Source organism: Oncorhynchus nerka, linkage group LG4, assembly GCF_034236695.1.
Source record: "Oncorhynchus nerka isolate Pitt River linkage group LG4, Oner_Uvic_2.0, whole genome shotgun sequence".
Lineage (NCBI taxonomy): Eukaryota > Metazoa > Chordata > Actinopteri > Salmoniformes > Salmonidae > Oncorhynchus > Oncorhynchus nerka.
The window spans coordinates 50,276,457-50,292,086 of record NC_088399.1 but is presented as its reverse complement, the minus strand read 5'-3'; the positions used below and the strand labels follow the sequence as shown (position 1 = coordinate 50,292,086).

General features: G+C 40.5%; 1 protein-coding gene across 2 annotated transcripts in view; it reads left to right on the top strand.

Annotated features, from left to right (window-relative positions):
- LOC115127043 (hippocampus abundant transcript 1 protein-like) overlaps positions 1 to 15,630 on the top strand; it is a 41,568-nt gene that overhangs the window by 739 nt on the left and 25,199 nt on the right. The window contains exon 1 of one of the 2 annotated variants that reach the window (XM_029656689.2): positions 13,574 to 14,018. The exons of the other annotated variant lie outside the window; for it this stretch is intronic. Coding sequence (XP_029512549.1) covers positions 13,938 to 14,018 — 81 coding nt within the window. The 5' untranslated portion in view covers positions 13,574 to 13,937. Of the gene's footprint in view, positions 1 to 13,573; positions 14,019 to 15,630 lie in introns of those variants that run through there. 2 annotated transcript variants of the gene reach the window in all.

Sequence of the window (15,630 nt, the reverse complement as noted above, 5' to 3'; positions counted from 1 at the left end):
AACAACTTGAGGACAAGAACTATTTGAGTAAACTATTTAATTGACAACCAGTCTTGTCAATGTCTGATTAAATTAATAATGATCATTTACCTATAGGCTACTTTTTTTTGTATTATCTATACCCATGCACCTGCCAGGTTCGCCTAATTTGCCCACATTTAGAATAGAATGGAATATGCCCTAATTATTTAAATGTATTCTTTAAAAAGTGTAATCCTTCAGTGTGGCATTTGAAAGAAAAGGGAACAGAATGTTTGTTTTATGCAGATATGACAAGACTACAAATAGTATTGCATTGCCTTCCAACATTTTAATGTACATGATTAGGCTACATGAATCAACAACTCTTAATTATTCTCCTTCACAACCTATTCCCTAGGCCTATCCATTGGTGGTCTTAGCATGTAAATCTTGGTAGGGCAAACTCATGTATTTGTTTATGCATGCCAGCAAAGCCACTACACAAAACAATTGATTAATTGCACTATAACGGTGGCAAACTGTGCCCACAAACTGTTTGGGCCTATAGAAAGCTGTCCCAACATTTACTGCCTTTTTAAAAACCATAGCTGATATGGCTGACTTGCTTAAACAAATATGGTTACTACTGACTCCATGTGGATTTGTGTAAGTCGATAAGAACCGCATTCTTCAATAATAATGAACGCCAAAATGAGTTTTGACTTTTGAACCATACACAAACATTACATTTATGTTCAGTAAATTCATAATTTTTATTCTTATATCATTAACACTTAGCTCTAATTATAAGCAAGTGCAAGCAAACGAGCTGCAATGAGGTAGGCCTATTCGGTCAGCACTTTCAAAATGGACACCGACAGAAATTCCGATAGATGTTAGTTCAGATGAATTCAGAAATATGGCCTTAACTTTACTATTCTTTAAGTCACCACACAGAGAGAGAGAGAGACTCTTGGTTAGCCTACCATTTGAGGTATTTTATTTGGCCTATGTTGTCTAAAAAGGAAGGAAAATACAATCATGAGGATCCACTTTATATGCAATATACAGACAGCGCATTGCACAAACAAAACAACCCTCACAATATCAACTGGAATTACATGGGTCTATTACTGATCATTTTGTTGAAAACATTTTTTGAATGGGAAGAGACTGTTACTTGCAAACATGGTTACAGACCCAATCACATTATACAGTATCTCCTTCTCGTCAAGAAAAGCACAAGCTAATTATAATACACAAAGTAAGGAAAACAATGAAATCATTCCAACGTTGCCTAAAATGTTGAATAAGATACTAATGAGATAGACCGAAATTGTATTAGCAAAAGGCTTATAACAATTGAGATGTACAGACTATGGCATAAGAGATACTCCCTCACGACGCCAGGACAGCGGAGTCAATCACCACCTTCCGGAGACACCTGAAACCCCACCTCTTTAAGGAATACCTAGGATAGGACAAAGTAATCCCTCTCACCCCCCCCCCCCCCCCCCCCCCCCCCTTAAAATATTTAGATGCACTACTGTTCCACTGGATGTCATAAGGTGAATGCACCAATTTGTAAGTCGCTCTGGATAAGAGCGTCTGCTAAATGACTTAAATGTAAATGTATAAGAGAACAATGAGGGGATAAGAGGAAATCTGTAATTTTGATTAAGACATTAATGAGCGAGCTAAGATAGACATAGTCAATATAATTATTTGTTCAACTTTTGAAATGTACAGTGACAGAATTCAGAACATGGGCCATTCTTACAGTTTCTCCCTGTACACCAAGTCAGAACCGTGGGATACATTAAAGGGGGCATATAAGCAAACAAAGAAAGCTTGTGAGTGAGAACAGTAGGCTAAGTTCGGAGGGGGAAAGGGACCAAATTACTATCCAACATACACTTAGTATTACATTCTTAGCTACAGTATACATAACTCCCTAGCATATACATTTACATTTAAGTCATTTAGCAGACGCTCTTATCCAGAGCGACTTACAAATTGGTGCTTTCACCTTATGACATCCAGTGGAACAGCCACTTTACAATAGTGCATCTAGGTCTTTTAAGGGGGTGAGAAGGATTACTTTATCCTATCCTAGGTATTCCTTAAAGAGGTGGGGTTTCAGGTGTCTCCGGAAGGTGGTGATTGACTCCGCTGTCCTGGCGTCGTGAGGGAGTTTGTTCCACCATTGGGGGGCCAGAGCAGCGAACAGTTTTGACTGGGCTGAGCGGGAACTGTACTTCCTCAGTGGTAGGGAGGCGAGCAGGCCAGAGGTGGATGAACGCAGTGCCCTTGTTTGGGTGTAGGGCCTGATCAGAGCCTGGAGGTACTGAGGTGCCGTTCCCCTCACAGCTCCGTAGGCAAGCACCATGGTCTTGTAGCGGATGCGAGCTTCAACTGGAAGCCAGTGGAGAGAGCGGATATTACATCATATATGCAGCAGCATACAGGACATTTCTGGATTCATCATCGTTGTGCTGTGCTCACTTAAACAGGATGGGGTCCTTCTTGTGGGCAGATTCTGTCCTCAAACTTTGTCATCAAAGTCTGTCTTTTTCTGGATTTATGGTGCTTTCAAGACAACTGGGAACTTTGAAAAAACAAGGTTGAATCATGACGTCAGTGATCTTCAGGTCGGAGCTCTAGAAAGAGGCCCAAGTTCCGAGTTGGATGACCGTTCAAAACGTATTTTCCCAGTCGGAGCCGGTTTCTTTCCAAGTTCCCAGTTATCTTGAACTCACTGAAGTCTGAGATTTCCCAGGTCTTAAAGTTTTAAAGTTGTTTTGAATGCGGCAGAAAAGTTTAATCAATAATTTCTCGTCATATGACAAGGATTGAAAATAATTTCCCAGGAGATTGTCGACGTGATTCGACGTGATTTATAATGATGACTGCTTGCTAGCTGAGATTTTGAAAGTATGATGTTGACATTATCAGTACAATCAAAGCTATGGTAGATATAACGTGATTTGACGTCATTTTATCTGCGGCCAATGACCTTGAGCCTTTATGGATGGGCACTTCAAATGTAAATCTATGGCAGCACCCAAGGCGACTTGAACTGCCTTAGCACTCCCTGTAGATTCTGCGGTGACATATTGTCCCCATGAGTGACAGAACACTGAGCCAATCAGAGCGCAACTAGAGGACACTACCAATGCCTATGCTCTGTATTTTCCCCTGGCTGCTGCTCCACCTGTCCTGAAGGAGGGGTAGCCACTGGGGAAATTATGATACAGACCTACTTTGAAATGCCCAAATAGGAATTCCAAAGATTTCAACATTATGCCATGAGTGATTTGTTCTTTTGACAAGGTCAAAATAATCCCTTTGTCCCCCATCTCTCTAAAATATTATGGACTATCTGGCAAAAGACAGCAAAAGTTCATCTCAGCTACGGGCAAAATGCTAACTATTTAAACACCAGTGGAAAAAGACAAATGAATGTCACATTTCCTTTTCACAGAGACTTTTGAGTTGACCCCTTTGGTTTTTCATCCTTGGGAAAGTAAACCACACCCACAAACATGGGCAATCTGCTTCCTCCAGGTGGTTGCCATGGAAACATATGTCTTTACATGCCTTTGAACTGTTGCATGATGGATAGGAGCTGATCACTGCATTTCTGGATGTTTCCCTGCTCTTCTTTCAGTTTCTCCTTCTCATGCACAACTTCCTCCTTGAAAATCAGAAAATTCAGTCACGATAGCCCCATGGCTTTTTACAGTACACTTCAGTTCAAAAGCACATTGATGTATTCATAGATGGACGGCTATCTTTTCTGAACAGGTGGGATTTTCTTGTAGCCCAGTGCTGGAAGGTACGACTGTCACACACTCCCCAAAGACCGATAATGCCGATAATCCACTATAAATAAAACTGAATAGAATACATGTTTTCATAATCTGTCTCTTATGTTTCGTACCTAGATTTAGAATGGCCTGGAAATGTTACATGTCTGTTTATGTTTGTACTGCTGGGTGTGAAGGTGGTGTTACCACAAAAAACACTGAGTTTACACAGCTCCTTTCTCTCCTTGTCATTATCCTCTGCCTGAGCCCATAGCCAGGTCTCGTTCTGGGCTCTGTGTCTCTCAAGCATTTCCTGTAGTTCCTGCAATACTAAACCACAAACAAAGCTTTTGTCATTCTTCCTGGAATAAAAAAATATATATATGTTGTACTGTCACCCACTGGATAGGTGCAGTGAACTGTGTTATTTTACAGGGTCAGCCATATTAGTACGGTGCCCCTGTGGCAAATTAGGGTTAAGGGCCTTGCTCAAGGCCCATTGCCAGATTTATCACCTTTAATTTTAAAAAAATTAACTTTTTCTCCCCAATTTCGTGGTATCCAATTGGTAGTTACAGTCTTGTCACATCGGGAGAGGCGAAGGTCGAGAGCCGTGCCAAGCCGCACTGCTTCGGAAGCCAGCCGCACCAATGTGTCACGAGGAAACACCGTACACCTGGTGACCGTGTCAGCGTGCATTGCACCCGGCCCGTTATTCCAGAGGGAATAACACAAACATCTTTTAAATGCCCACCAAATATGTACACTGAGTGTACAAAACATTAGGAACACCTGCTCTTTCCATGGCAGGCTAACCAGGTGAATCCAGGTGAAAGCTATGATTTCTTATTGATGTCACCTATTAAATCCACTTCAATCAAGTTATATGAAGGTGAGGAGACAGGTTAAAGAAGGATTTTCTAGCCTTGAGACAATTGAGACATGGATTGTGTATGTGTGCCATTCAGAGGGTAAACTAAAGATTTAAGTGCCTTTGACTAGGGTATGGTAGTAGATGCCAGTCACACCCGTTTGTGTCAAGAACTGCATCGTTGCTGGATTTTCAAATTCAAATACTCCAGGTATTTATACATAAATTCTAGTTGTACTTTATCAAAATCCTTTTCAAAATCAGCTATGAGTACTAGGCCCGGTTTCCCAATTTGTTCATAGTGTTCTATTGTTTCAAGTACTTGTCTTATATTATCTCCAATGTATCTCCATGTAAAAAAAAAACTTGATTAGGATGTATAATATCCGACAATGCTTTTTTATTCTATGCGCTATGCATTTTGCTCTAATTTTTGCATCACAACACTAATGTGGTTTTTAGGTAGACTGGATCTTTATATGTACCCTCTTGCTGAGTATCAGATAGTCTACGATTTTTATAGGAGTGGTTAAAACATGCTTAAAACGGACCTCTGAGTTCATGGGGAAATGTTTGATACACCTCAGCTGGTATTCAATCCAGCCCCAGAGTTTTCCCAGAGTGAAAGGCTTTAATTGCACCAACAAGTTCCTCCTCTGTAATTTTCCTTCAGATGAGTCTTTCTGTACAGCTGTTAATTTTACGTTATTAATAAAAAAATGAATCCTTACAATTAACTTCAGTTAGTGGCGATGGAGGAGACTGAAATGATAACATATGCTTAAAATATTTTGCTTCCTCTAGTTTTGGCAAGTCAGTTAGGACATCTACTTTGTGCATGACACAAGAAATTTTTCCAACAATTGTTTACAGACAGATTATTTCACTTATAATTCATTCACTGTATCACAATTCCAGTGGGTCAGAAGTTTACATACACTATGTTGACTGCCCTTAAACAGCTTGGAAAATTCCTGAAAATTATGTCATGGCATTAGAAGCTTCTGTAAGGCTAATTGACATAATTTGAGTCAATTGGAGGTATTTTTTTTTTGAATTAATGAAACTTTATTTTACTAGGCAAGTCAGTTAAGAACAAATTCTTATTTTCAATGACGGCCTAGGAACAGTGGGTTAACTGCCTGTTCAGGGGCAGTCGACAGATTTTGTACCTTGTCAGCTCGGGGATTTGAACTTGCAACCTTTCGGTTACTAGTCCAATTGTAACCACTAGGCTACCCTGCCGCCTACCTTCAAACTCAGTGCCTCTTTGCTTGACATCATGGGAAAATCAAAAGAAATTAGCCAAGACCTCAGAAAAACGTTCATCTGTACAAACAATAGTACGCAAGTATAAACACCATGGGACCACGCAGCTGTCATACGCTTAGGAATAAGACGTGTTCTGTCTCCTAGAGATCAATGTACTTTGGTGCGAAATGTGCAAATCAATCCCAGAACAACAGCAAAGGACCTTGTGAAGATGCTGGAGGAAACAGGTACAAAAGTATCTATATCCAAAGTAAAACAAGTCCTATATCGCCATAACCTGAAGGCCGCTCAGCAAGGAAGAAGCCACTGCTCCAAAACTGCCATTTAAAAAGCCAGACTACGGTTTACAACTGCACATGGGGACAAAAATCGTACTTTTGGAGAAATGTCCTCTGGTCTGATGAAACAGAAATAGAACTGTTTGGCCATAATGACTATTGTTATGTTTGGAGGAAAAAGGGGGTGGCTTGCAAGCCGAAGAACACCATCCCAACCGTGAAGCACGGGGGTGGCAGCATCATGTTGTGGGGGTGCTTTGCTGCAAGACGGACTGGTGCACTTCACAAAATAGATGGCATCCTGAGCAAGGGAAATTTGTGGATATATTGAAGCAACATCCCAAGACATCAGTCAGGAAGTTAAAGCTTGGTCGAAAATGGGTCTTCCAAATGGACAATGACCCCAAGCATACTTCCAAAGTTGTGGCAAAATGGCATGATGACAACAAAGTCAATGTATTGGTGGCCATCACAAAGTCCTGACCTCAATCCTATTGAAAATGTGTGGGCAGAACTGAAAACGCGTGTGCGAGCCAGGAGGCCTACAAACCTGACTCGGTTACACCAGCTCTGTCAGAAGGAATGGGCCAAAATTCACCCAACTTATTGTGGGAAGCTTGTGGAAGGCTACCTGAAACGTTTGACCCAAGTTAAACAATTTAAAGGCAATGCTACCAAATACTAATTGAGTGTATGTAAACTTCTGACCCACTGGGAATGTGATGAAAGAAGTAAAAGCTGAAATAAATAATTCTCTCTACTTTTATTCTGACATTTCACATTCTTAAAATAAAGTGGTGATCCTAACTGACCTAAGACAGGGAATTTTTACTGGGTTTAAATGTCAGGAATTGTAAAAAATAAAAATAAAAACAGAGTTTAAATGTATTTGGCTAAGGTGAATGTAAACTTACGACTTCAACTGTATATTTGGGTGAATCATGGATGATTCCGTCATTTGTAACAAATTTCTATAAACACACAACAATTAGGTCTCACGGGGGAGAGGCGTTGTATATTGTGACTGTGTATCAGACTATAGTTTTAGCAATGATAAATTGCACAGCAAACTCAGTAATGAACATTACAATCCCACCCTAAAGATCCTGAATATAAGGCTTGTGGAAATAATGAATGCTATGGGTACTACTCTTTCAAAGTGGCTGTTATTCATTTGGGAAGTTAAGATCCATCATCCCATCTGTTGACATTGGCAAAAATGAAGTAGCAAAGAAGCTGGGTTTTAATCAGATATTTTAGCCTTCATCTTTGAGAGTTGAGGCTGTGTTCTTCCTATCATCTACACTCCTTCCCTTTATTAACCCAGGGGTAGACAGACTAGACTCCCTGCCCTGTCCTGTAAGCTTACCTATATCAAAGCAGTAGACTCCACACTGAAAAAAAGTTGTGGGGTTCTTGATGTGGCATCTAGTGTTCTTCAGAATTCTTAAAGGTTCTTAAAATGTTTGGAAGTGTGCAGAGGTGTCCCTTTCATAGAAATTGGCCAGTATAAACGGGTGTTGATTTTCAGTGTAACAATAAAAGAAAAAAATCATTTTATTTGTCACATGCACAGAATACGACAAGTGTAGACTTTACCATGAAATGCTTACTTACGAGCCCTTTCGCAACAATGCAGTTAAAAATAAGAAAATTAACAAATACATAAAGATAAAATAGTAACACAATAAAACGACAATAACGAGGCTATATACAGTCTATATACAAGGAGTACCGGCACAGAGTCAGTGTACTGGGGTACGAGGTAGTTGGGAGATTGATTGAGGTAATATGTACTGAAATTGTTGTTCCAGTTTAGATGTTTAAGGTAATCTCATGTTGTTGTTTACCCAACTCTGGCAGTAATTATTTTTAAGAATAGAGGAAGACATTCGCCATCCTGCAGCTTGGACACTAAAAATGTTTAAAAAAAAGTGTAATCAAAAAAAAAGAAAAGCAGAACTTAATATTTGGTACAGAAATCTTTGTTTGCAATTACAGAGATCATACGTTTCCTGTAGTTCTTGACCAGGTTTTCACACACTGCAGCAGGGATTTTGGCCCACTCCTCCATACAGACCTTCTCCAGATCCTTCAGGTTTCGAGGCTGTCTCTGGGCAATACAACTTTCAGCTCCCTCCAAAAATGTCTGGAGACTGGCTAGGCCACTCCAGGACCTTGAGATGCTTCTTACGGAGCCACTCCTTAGTTGCCCTGGCTGTGTGTTTTGGGTCGTTGTCATGCTGGAAGACCCAGCCACGACCCATCTTCAATGCTCTTACTGAGGGAAGGAGGTTGTTGGCAAAGATCTCGCGATACATGGCCCCATCCATCCTCCCCTCAATACGGTGCAGTCGTCCTGTCCCCTTTGCAGAAAAGCATCCCCAAAGAATGATGTTTCCACCTCCATGCTTCACGGTTGGGATGGTGTTCTTGGGGTTGTACTCATCCTTCTTCCTCCAAACACGACGAGTGGAGTTTAGACCAAAAAGCTATATTTTTGTCTCATCAGACCACATGACCTTCTCCCATTCCTCCTCTGAATCATCCAGATGGTCATTGGCAAACTTCAGACGGACCTGGACATGCGTGCGCTGCAGGATTTTAATCCATGACGGCGTAGTGTGTTACTGATGGTTTTCTTTGAGACTATGGTCCCAGCTCTCTTCAGGTCATTGACCTGGTCCTGCTGTGTAGTTCTGGGCTGATCCCTCACCTTCCTCGTGATCATTGATGCCCCACGAGGTGAGATCTTGCATGGAGCCCCAGACAGAGGGTGAATGACCGTCATCTTGAACTTCTTCCATTTTCTAATAATTGCGCCAACAGTTGTTGCCTTCTCACCAAGCTGCTTGCCTATTGTCCTGTAGCCCATCCCAGCCTTGTGCAGGTCTACAATTTTACCCCTGATGTCCTTACACAGCTCTCTGCTCTTGAACATTGTGGAGAGGTTGGAGTCTGTTTGATTGAGTGTGTGGACAGGTGTCTTTTATACAGGTAACGAGTTCAAACAGGTGCAGTTAATACAGGTAATGAGTGGAGAACAGGAGGGCTTCTTAAAGAAAAACTAACAGGTCTGTGAGAGCCGGAATTCTTACTGGTTGGTAGGTGATAATAAATACTTATGACATGCAATAAAATGCAAATTAATTACTTAAATCCAGAATATCACATTCTATGATTTTTATGTTTGTAAAATCGGCAGTGTGTCAAATACTTGTTCTCCCCACTGTATATCCCCACTCTGGCTGGATTCCAATATGAATTATATATCAGTTTGCAAGCCAGCATAATGTGGCCTGTAAACTAAGTTTCAGGTCACTGTGTTAGGGTAAAACTAGGCCCTCAAAAGAAGTCCTTATGAAATATGTATTGCTTTGTGTTTAAGAATAAAAAATGTATGACAACGTATTTACTTAGGATCTCACTTGGTGAAGGCCACAGGACTGAAAATTAATGAATGGAACAACCATGTTTCTGTCACTAGCAAACAGACTCATGAGTGGTACTGGTAACTTTAAAATTAATTCGAAAGGCACCCTGGGAAATATGCAAATAAGGCTTAAACCCCTAAAGCAGGGCTATTCAATTCCTGTCCTGGAGGGCAGAAACATTTCTGACATAGATTTTTAGTATGGTTCTTCAAAAAGAAACCATCCCATCCCATTTCTGGTTCTTCAGAGATCATAAAATGGTTCCCTTATGGCAGTGGTTCCCTACTCCGGTTCTCGAGTATCCCCAACAGCACACATTTTTGTTGTATCCCTAGACAAACATACCTAATTCAACTCATTGAGGGCCTGATGATTAGTTGACAAGTTAAATCAGGTGTGCTTGTCCAGGGCTACAATAAAATGTGTACTGCAGGAGGTACTCAAGGACTGGAGTTGGGTTCCAATTTGCACCTTTATTTTAAGAGTGCAGAAAGACATTCTCCAGCTTGCAGATTGGACATCTCCAAATAGGTAGTGCTTGCCTTTAACCCCACTGTGGAGGGAGGGAGAATAGATATCAGCCGTACATGTACAGTATATGGCTGTGTAAGGTATGTAGTAGAGGTCGACCAATTATGGTTTTTCAACGCCGATACCGATTTATTGGAGGACCAAAAAATGCCAAGACCGATTAATCGGCCGATTTAAAAAATATATATATATTTGTAATAATGACAATTACAACAATACTGAATGAACTCTTATTTTAACTTAATATAATACAGCAATAAAAATCTATTTAGCCTCAAATAAATAATGAAACATGTTCAATTTGGTTTAAATAATGCAAAAACAAAGTGTTGGAGAAGAAAGTAAAAGTGCAATATGTGCCATGTAAGAAAGCTAAACGTTTAAGTTCCTTGCTCAGAACATGAGAACATATGAAAGCTGGTGGTTCCTTTTAACATGAGACTTCAATATTCCCAGGTAAGAAGTTTTAGGTTGTAGTTATTATAGGAATTATAGGACTATTTCTCTTTATAACACTTGTATTCCATATACCTTGACTATTGGATGTTCTTATAGGCACTTTAGACAACAGCCACCCTCGAAGCAGTGTTACCCATGCAGAGCAAGGGGAACAACTACCCCAAGTCTCAGAGCGAATGACGTTTGAAACGCTATTAGCGTGCACCCCGCTAACTAGCTAGTCATTTCACATCGGTTACACCAGCCTAATCTCAGGAGTTGATAGGCTTGAAGTCATAAACATCGCAATGCTTGAAGCACAGGGAAGAGCTGCTGGCAAAACGCATGAAAGTGCTGTTTGAACGAATGCTTACGAGCCTGCTGCTGCCTACCACCGCTCAGTCAGACTGTTCTATCAAATATCAAATCATAGACTTAATTATAACATAACACACAGAAATACGAGCCTTTTGTGATTAATATGGTAGAATCCGGAAACTATCATTTCGAAAACAAAACGTTTATTATTATCGCATATACCCTGACTCTGCGTGCAATGAACGCAAGACAAGTGACACAATTTCACCTGGTTAATATTGCCTGCTAACCTGGATTTCTTTTAGCTAAATATGCAGGTTTAAAAACCTTAAAGGCATTTTCATGTTTAGGGTTAGGTACACGTTGGAGCAACGACAGTCCTTTTTCCGCGAATGCGCACCGCATCGATTATATGCAACGCAGGACACGCGAGATAAACTAGTAATATCATCAACCACGTGTAGTTAACTAGTGATTAGGATTGATTGATTGTTTTTTATAAGATAAGTTTAATGCTAGCTAGCAACTTACCTTGGCTTCTTACTGCATTCGCGTAACAGGCAGGCTCCTCGTGGAGTGCAATGAGAGGCAGGTGGTTAGAGCGTTGGACTAGGTTGTAAGGTTGCAAGATTGATTCCCCGAGCTGACAAGGTAAAAATCTGTCATTCTGCCCCTGAACAAGGCAGTTAACCCACCAACCCTAGGCCGTCATTGAAAATAAGAACATGTTCTTAACTGACTTGCCAAGTTAAATAAAGGTGTAAAATATATATATATATATATATTAAAAATAAAATCGGCCAAAAATACAGATTTCTGATTGTTATGAAAACTTGAAATTGGTCCTAATTAATCGGCCATTCCGATTAATCGGTCAACCTCTGGTATGTAGTACATCTCAACTGATGTGTCAATGAATGTGTCCGTGATTGATTTGAAGACAGATTGCATACAGTAATAGTATGGTGTGACAATTGTATTTAATTGTTCAGATGCTGTATACACTATATAATTTACCATTCTGTGGCATCGCCTCGCATGTGATGAGTGGGTGAAACTACAACACAATACAACTTGTTAAGTGAAGTGAGTAATCATGGATATAATCACATCACAGTGCATTTTTAAGAAGGCTGGAATTATGATTTAACCAGGCCATCACCAAGGGTATTAGTCATAGCCTACATGTGTTTTGTTTAGCTCATAGAGTAGAATTATACTGAAACTGTGAGCATGTAGAAGTTATTCAGATATACTGACAGGTCATCCTACAAAAGACAGGGAAATACATTTTTAGGTTCATTAGCATGTTCTACTGATACCAATTGGTAAAATAAAAGTAGTGGGATTTACTTAATGGAACATGGTGGATACCTCTCCAATCACGAAAGCTATATTCCCAGCCACTGCTAGTGCATGGCCATGCCTGGGGAGGTAGAGACGTGGTAATGGAGAAATAACATGGAAACAACTTTCTCCATCTGCCTCTAACAGTGCTTCCCAACTCCAGTCCTCGAGTACCCCCAGCAGCACACATTTCTCCATCTGCCTCTAACAGTGCTTCCCAACTCCAGTCCTCGAGTACCCCCAGCAGCACACATTTTTGTTGTGGTCCCTGACAAACATAACTCAACTCATTGAGGGCCTGATGATTAGCTGACAAGTTGAATCAGGTGTGCTTGTCTGAGGATACAATAAAAATGTGTATGTTTGAGGGTACATGATCCTCTAGAAAAGTGTTTCCCCAAACTCAGTCCTGGGGCATAGTGAACCTTTGGTTTTTGCAGTAGCGCTATACAGCTGAATAATCCAAGCTTGATGATGGGTTGGTTACTTGAATCAACTGTGTATTGCTAGGGCAAAAAAATGAAATGTGCACCCAGGGAAGGCCCCAGGACCCAGCCTTCGGACTGAGTTTGGGGAAACTCTGTTCTAGAGGATCATGTTCTCTCATGTTTCAGACAGACAGACAGAGTGAGTTACTTACCTGGGGCTTGGCGGTTCATATTTTATTTCCTTGTCAACCCTGTGTCCACTTGCTAAGGCCATTCTGTCTATAGAAACAGACACAAGTGGGTCGGTCTAAAGATGTTATTTGATCTTATTTGCTTTACCATAAGTATTGTGGAGGAGAAGGAATTTGCCTTAGGAGATCCTAGTATAGTTTGCTGGCTAAACCCTAGCAATGACCACAAACAGACCCCATGGAGCAGAAAGTAAAGCAATTTATTTCACATGACTTACCCACCTAGTACACACTTTATGGGCATGGAATATAAATATATCAGAAGAAAAAATGACCTTGTGAATGCAGAATGCTACACTTGATAGCCTAGAATGCAAAAGCTGGAAGAAAAACAGACACTGCATGATTTGTCAATAGAATGCAAGTGGATATAACCTTTTTTTGACAGTGAATGTAAGACTAAAACAATAGAATTCAATGCAGCATATTTCATAGAGCCTCCCAATTATATTATTTTGAATAACTGATCACAGCTCATGTTTTCTCAGAATAGGCCAAAATTAGGTCATGTACTTTCAGTTCAATACATTTAACCACAAATTAATGTCTTATTTGTACCAGAGGGAGAATAAACCTTAATAGACAAGTGCCACGTGGTTTCCCGTAGTCTACTGTGGCTGCAGAAAGAAGCGCTGCTTAGCCATAAATCTGATTTCAGACCAGCTTTTCCAACCTTCAGCCTACACCAAGCCGATGCATAAAATGACGCCATTAAACCGCGCACTGATCCACAGTCAGTCCTTCAGCACCGCTCTAAAATTCAATCGCATAGTGCGCTGTCCTCGGCACAGAGAGACATTCGAGAGGACGTGTGCAATATCCATTTTGTACATTTGCCGGTGTTGTCAATTCGGTTTGGGCTACTGGGTTATAAACACGTCATTTAATAACCGCTAGCCTTTCAAGGCTAAATCAGAAGGCATCCTGGACGAAACGGGTGCACCGAAGATCCCTACGCAGCATGGATTCTATGTAACTCCGGTAAAATGTAATGAGGAGATGGCTCCGGGAGAGAAAGATCATCAGGGTACCAGCCGTATAGTGTTGGTCAAGAAAATTATCATGAAAGATGGGCCCACGGTATGTGAATTAATTGTCTTTATTTCGGTATCCTACCAATTGTAACCGGGAATGTGTATGCAACAATGTAACTGGTTTTCACATAAACGGCAAAGGATGCAACATCAGCTGTGAGTGCGCCTGCGGTAGCGGCAGGTTATGACATAAACGGACATTATGCGCTCGAGATACTGTACCTTGTGAAACATTTTACGGCTCTGTCAGCGTACAGTGCACCACAGTTTTACGTAATGCTATTGCCAAACAGCTTTGAAATTTGTATCAATTTGTTAATAGATAGTGATAGGAGATGGGTACATTGCAACCTCTATTGGAAGGACGCGTCCGGTAATATATCGGGGTTGCGTCTTTCAGTCGGCCTAGCTGCAGATAGCGTATTGAATGAAGACTGTATAACATTGTCATGCGGCTGCCATTAGCCTACTGTATTACATAACACCCTCTCAACGCAATCTGTTTGCATGATAATTCCATAATCATATTCATTGACTGGTGCATTATCATGATAATGCCATAAAAATGCTTAAAGCCTATTTGTTTATTTTATGTATAGATAATAGAGTCCAGATCCCCTGCAATAAAAATAAGACACTTTTTTTTATTGCAGTAACCTCTATCCTTTCATGAACTGTTGGTGTTGATGATGTTGGAGGTGCTCCAGGCAAGTTGTGTGTCCCACAGTGCCCTCGGATTTAAACCTCCTCATAGGCTAAACACTAGCCAATAGCCAGCTGTGAGGACCATAAAAGGTGTTACCATGGTGTTTCCTTGGAAAGGGGACCTGGACCAAAAACAAAATTACAGATGGCCTAATTTAAAAATAAACAAGATTCTATTCTATTATGTAATCTGAGCTATCACAGCAAAGTGGATTGGGACATTCATTTTAGATCAGTGGTTTAATTTGTAGCAAACAACACAAATTAACGTTTAGGCCTAAATCTATTTTTCACAGCATGGTAAGAAAACAGTGATTCAATCTCCATTAGGCCTGGCTACAATGTACAGTAGGGCAAAAAAGTATTTAGTCAGACACCAATTGTGCAAGTTCTCCCACTTAAAAATATGAGAGAGGCCAGTAATTTTCATCATATGTACACTTCAACTATGACAGACAAAATGAGAAAAAAATCCAGAAAATCACATTGTAGGATTTTTTATGAATTTATTTGCAAATTATGGTGGAAAATAAGTGTTTGGTCAATAACAAAAGTTTCTCAATACTTTGTTATATACCCTTTGTTGGCAATGACAGAGGTCAAACATTTTTTGTAAGTCTTCACAAGGTTTTCACACACTGTTGCTGGTATTTTGGCCCATTCCTCCATGCAGATCTCCTCTAGAGCAGTGATGTTTAGGGGCTGTTGCTGGGCAACATTCAACTCCCTCCAAAGATTTTCTATGGGGTTGAGATCTGGAGACTGGCTAGGCCACTCCAGGACCTTGAAATGCTTCTTACGAAGCCACTCCTTCGTTGCCCGGATGGTGTGTTTGGGATCATTGTCATGCTGAAAGACCCAGCCACGTTTCATCTTCAATGCCCTTGCTGATGGAAGGAGGTTTTCACTCAAAATCTCACGATACATGGCCCCATTCATTCTTTCCTTTACAC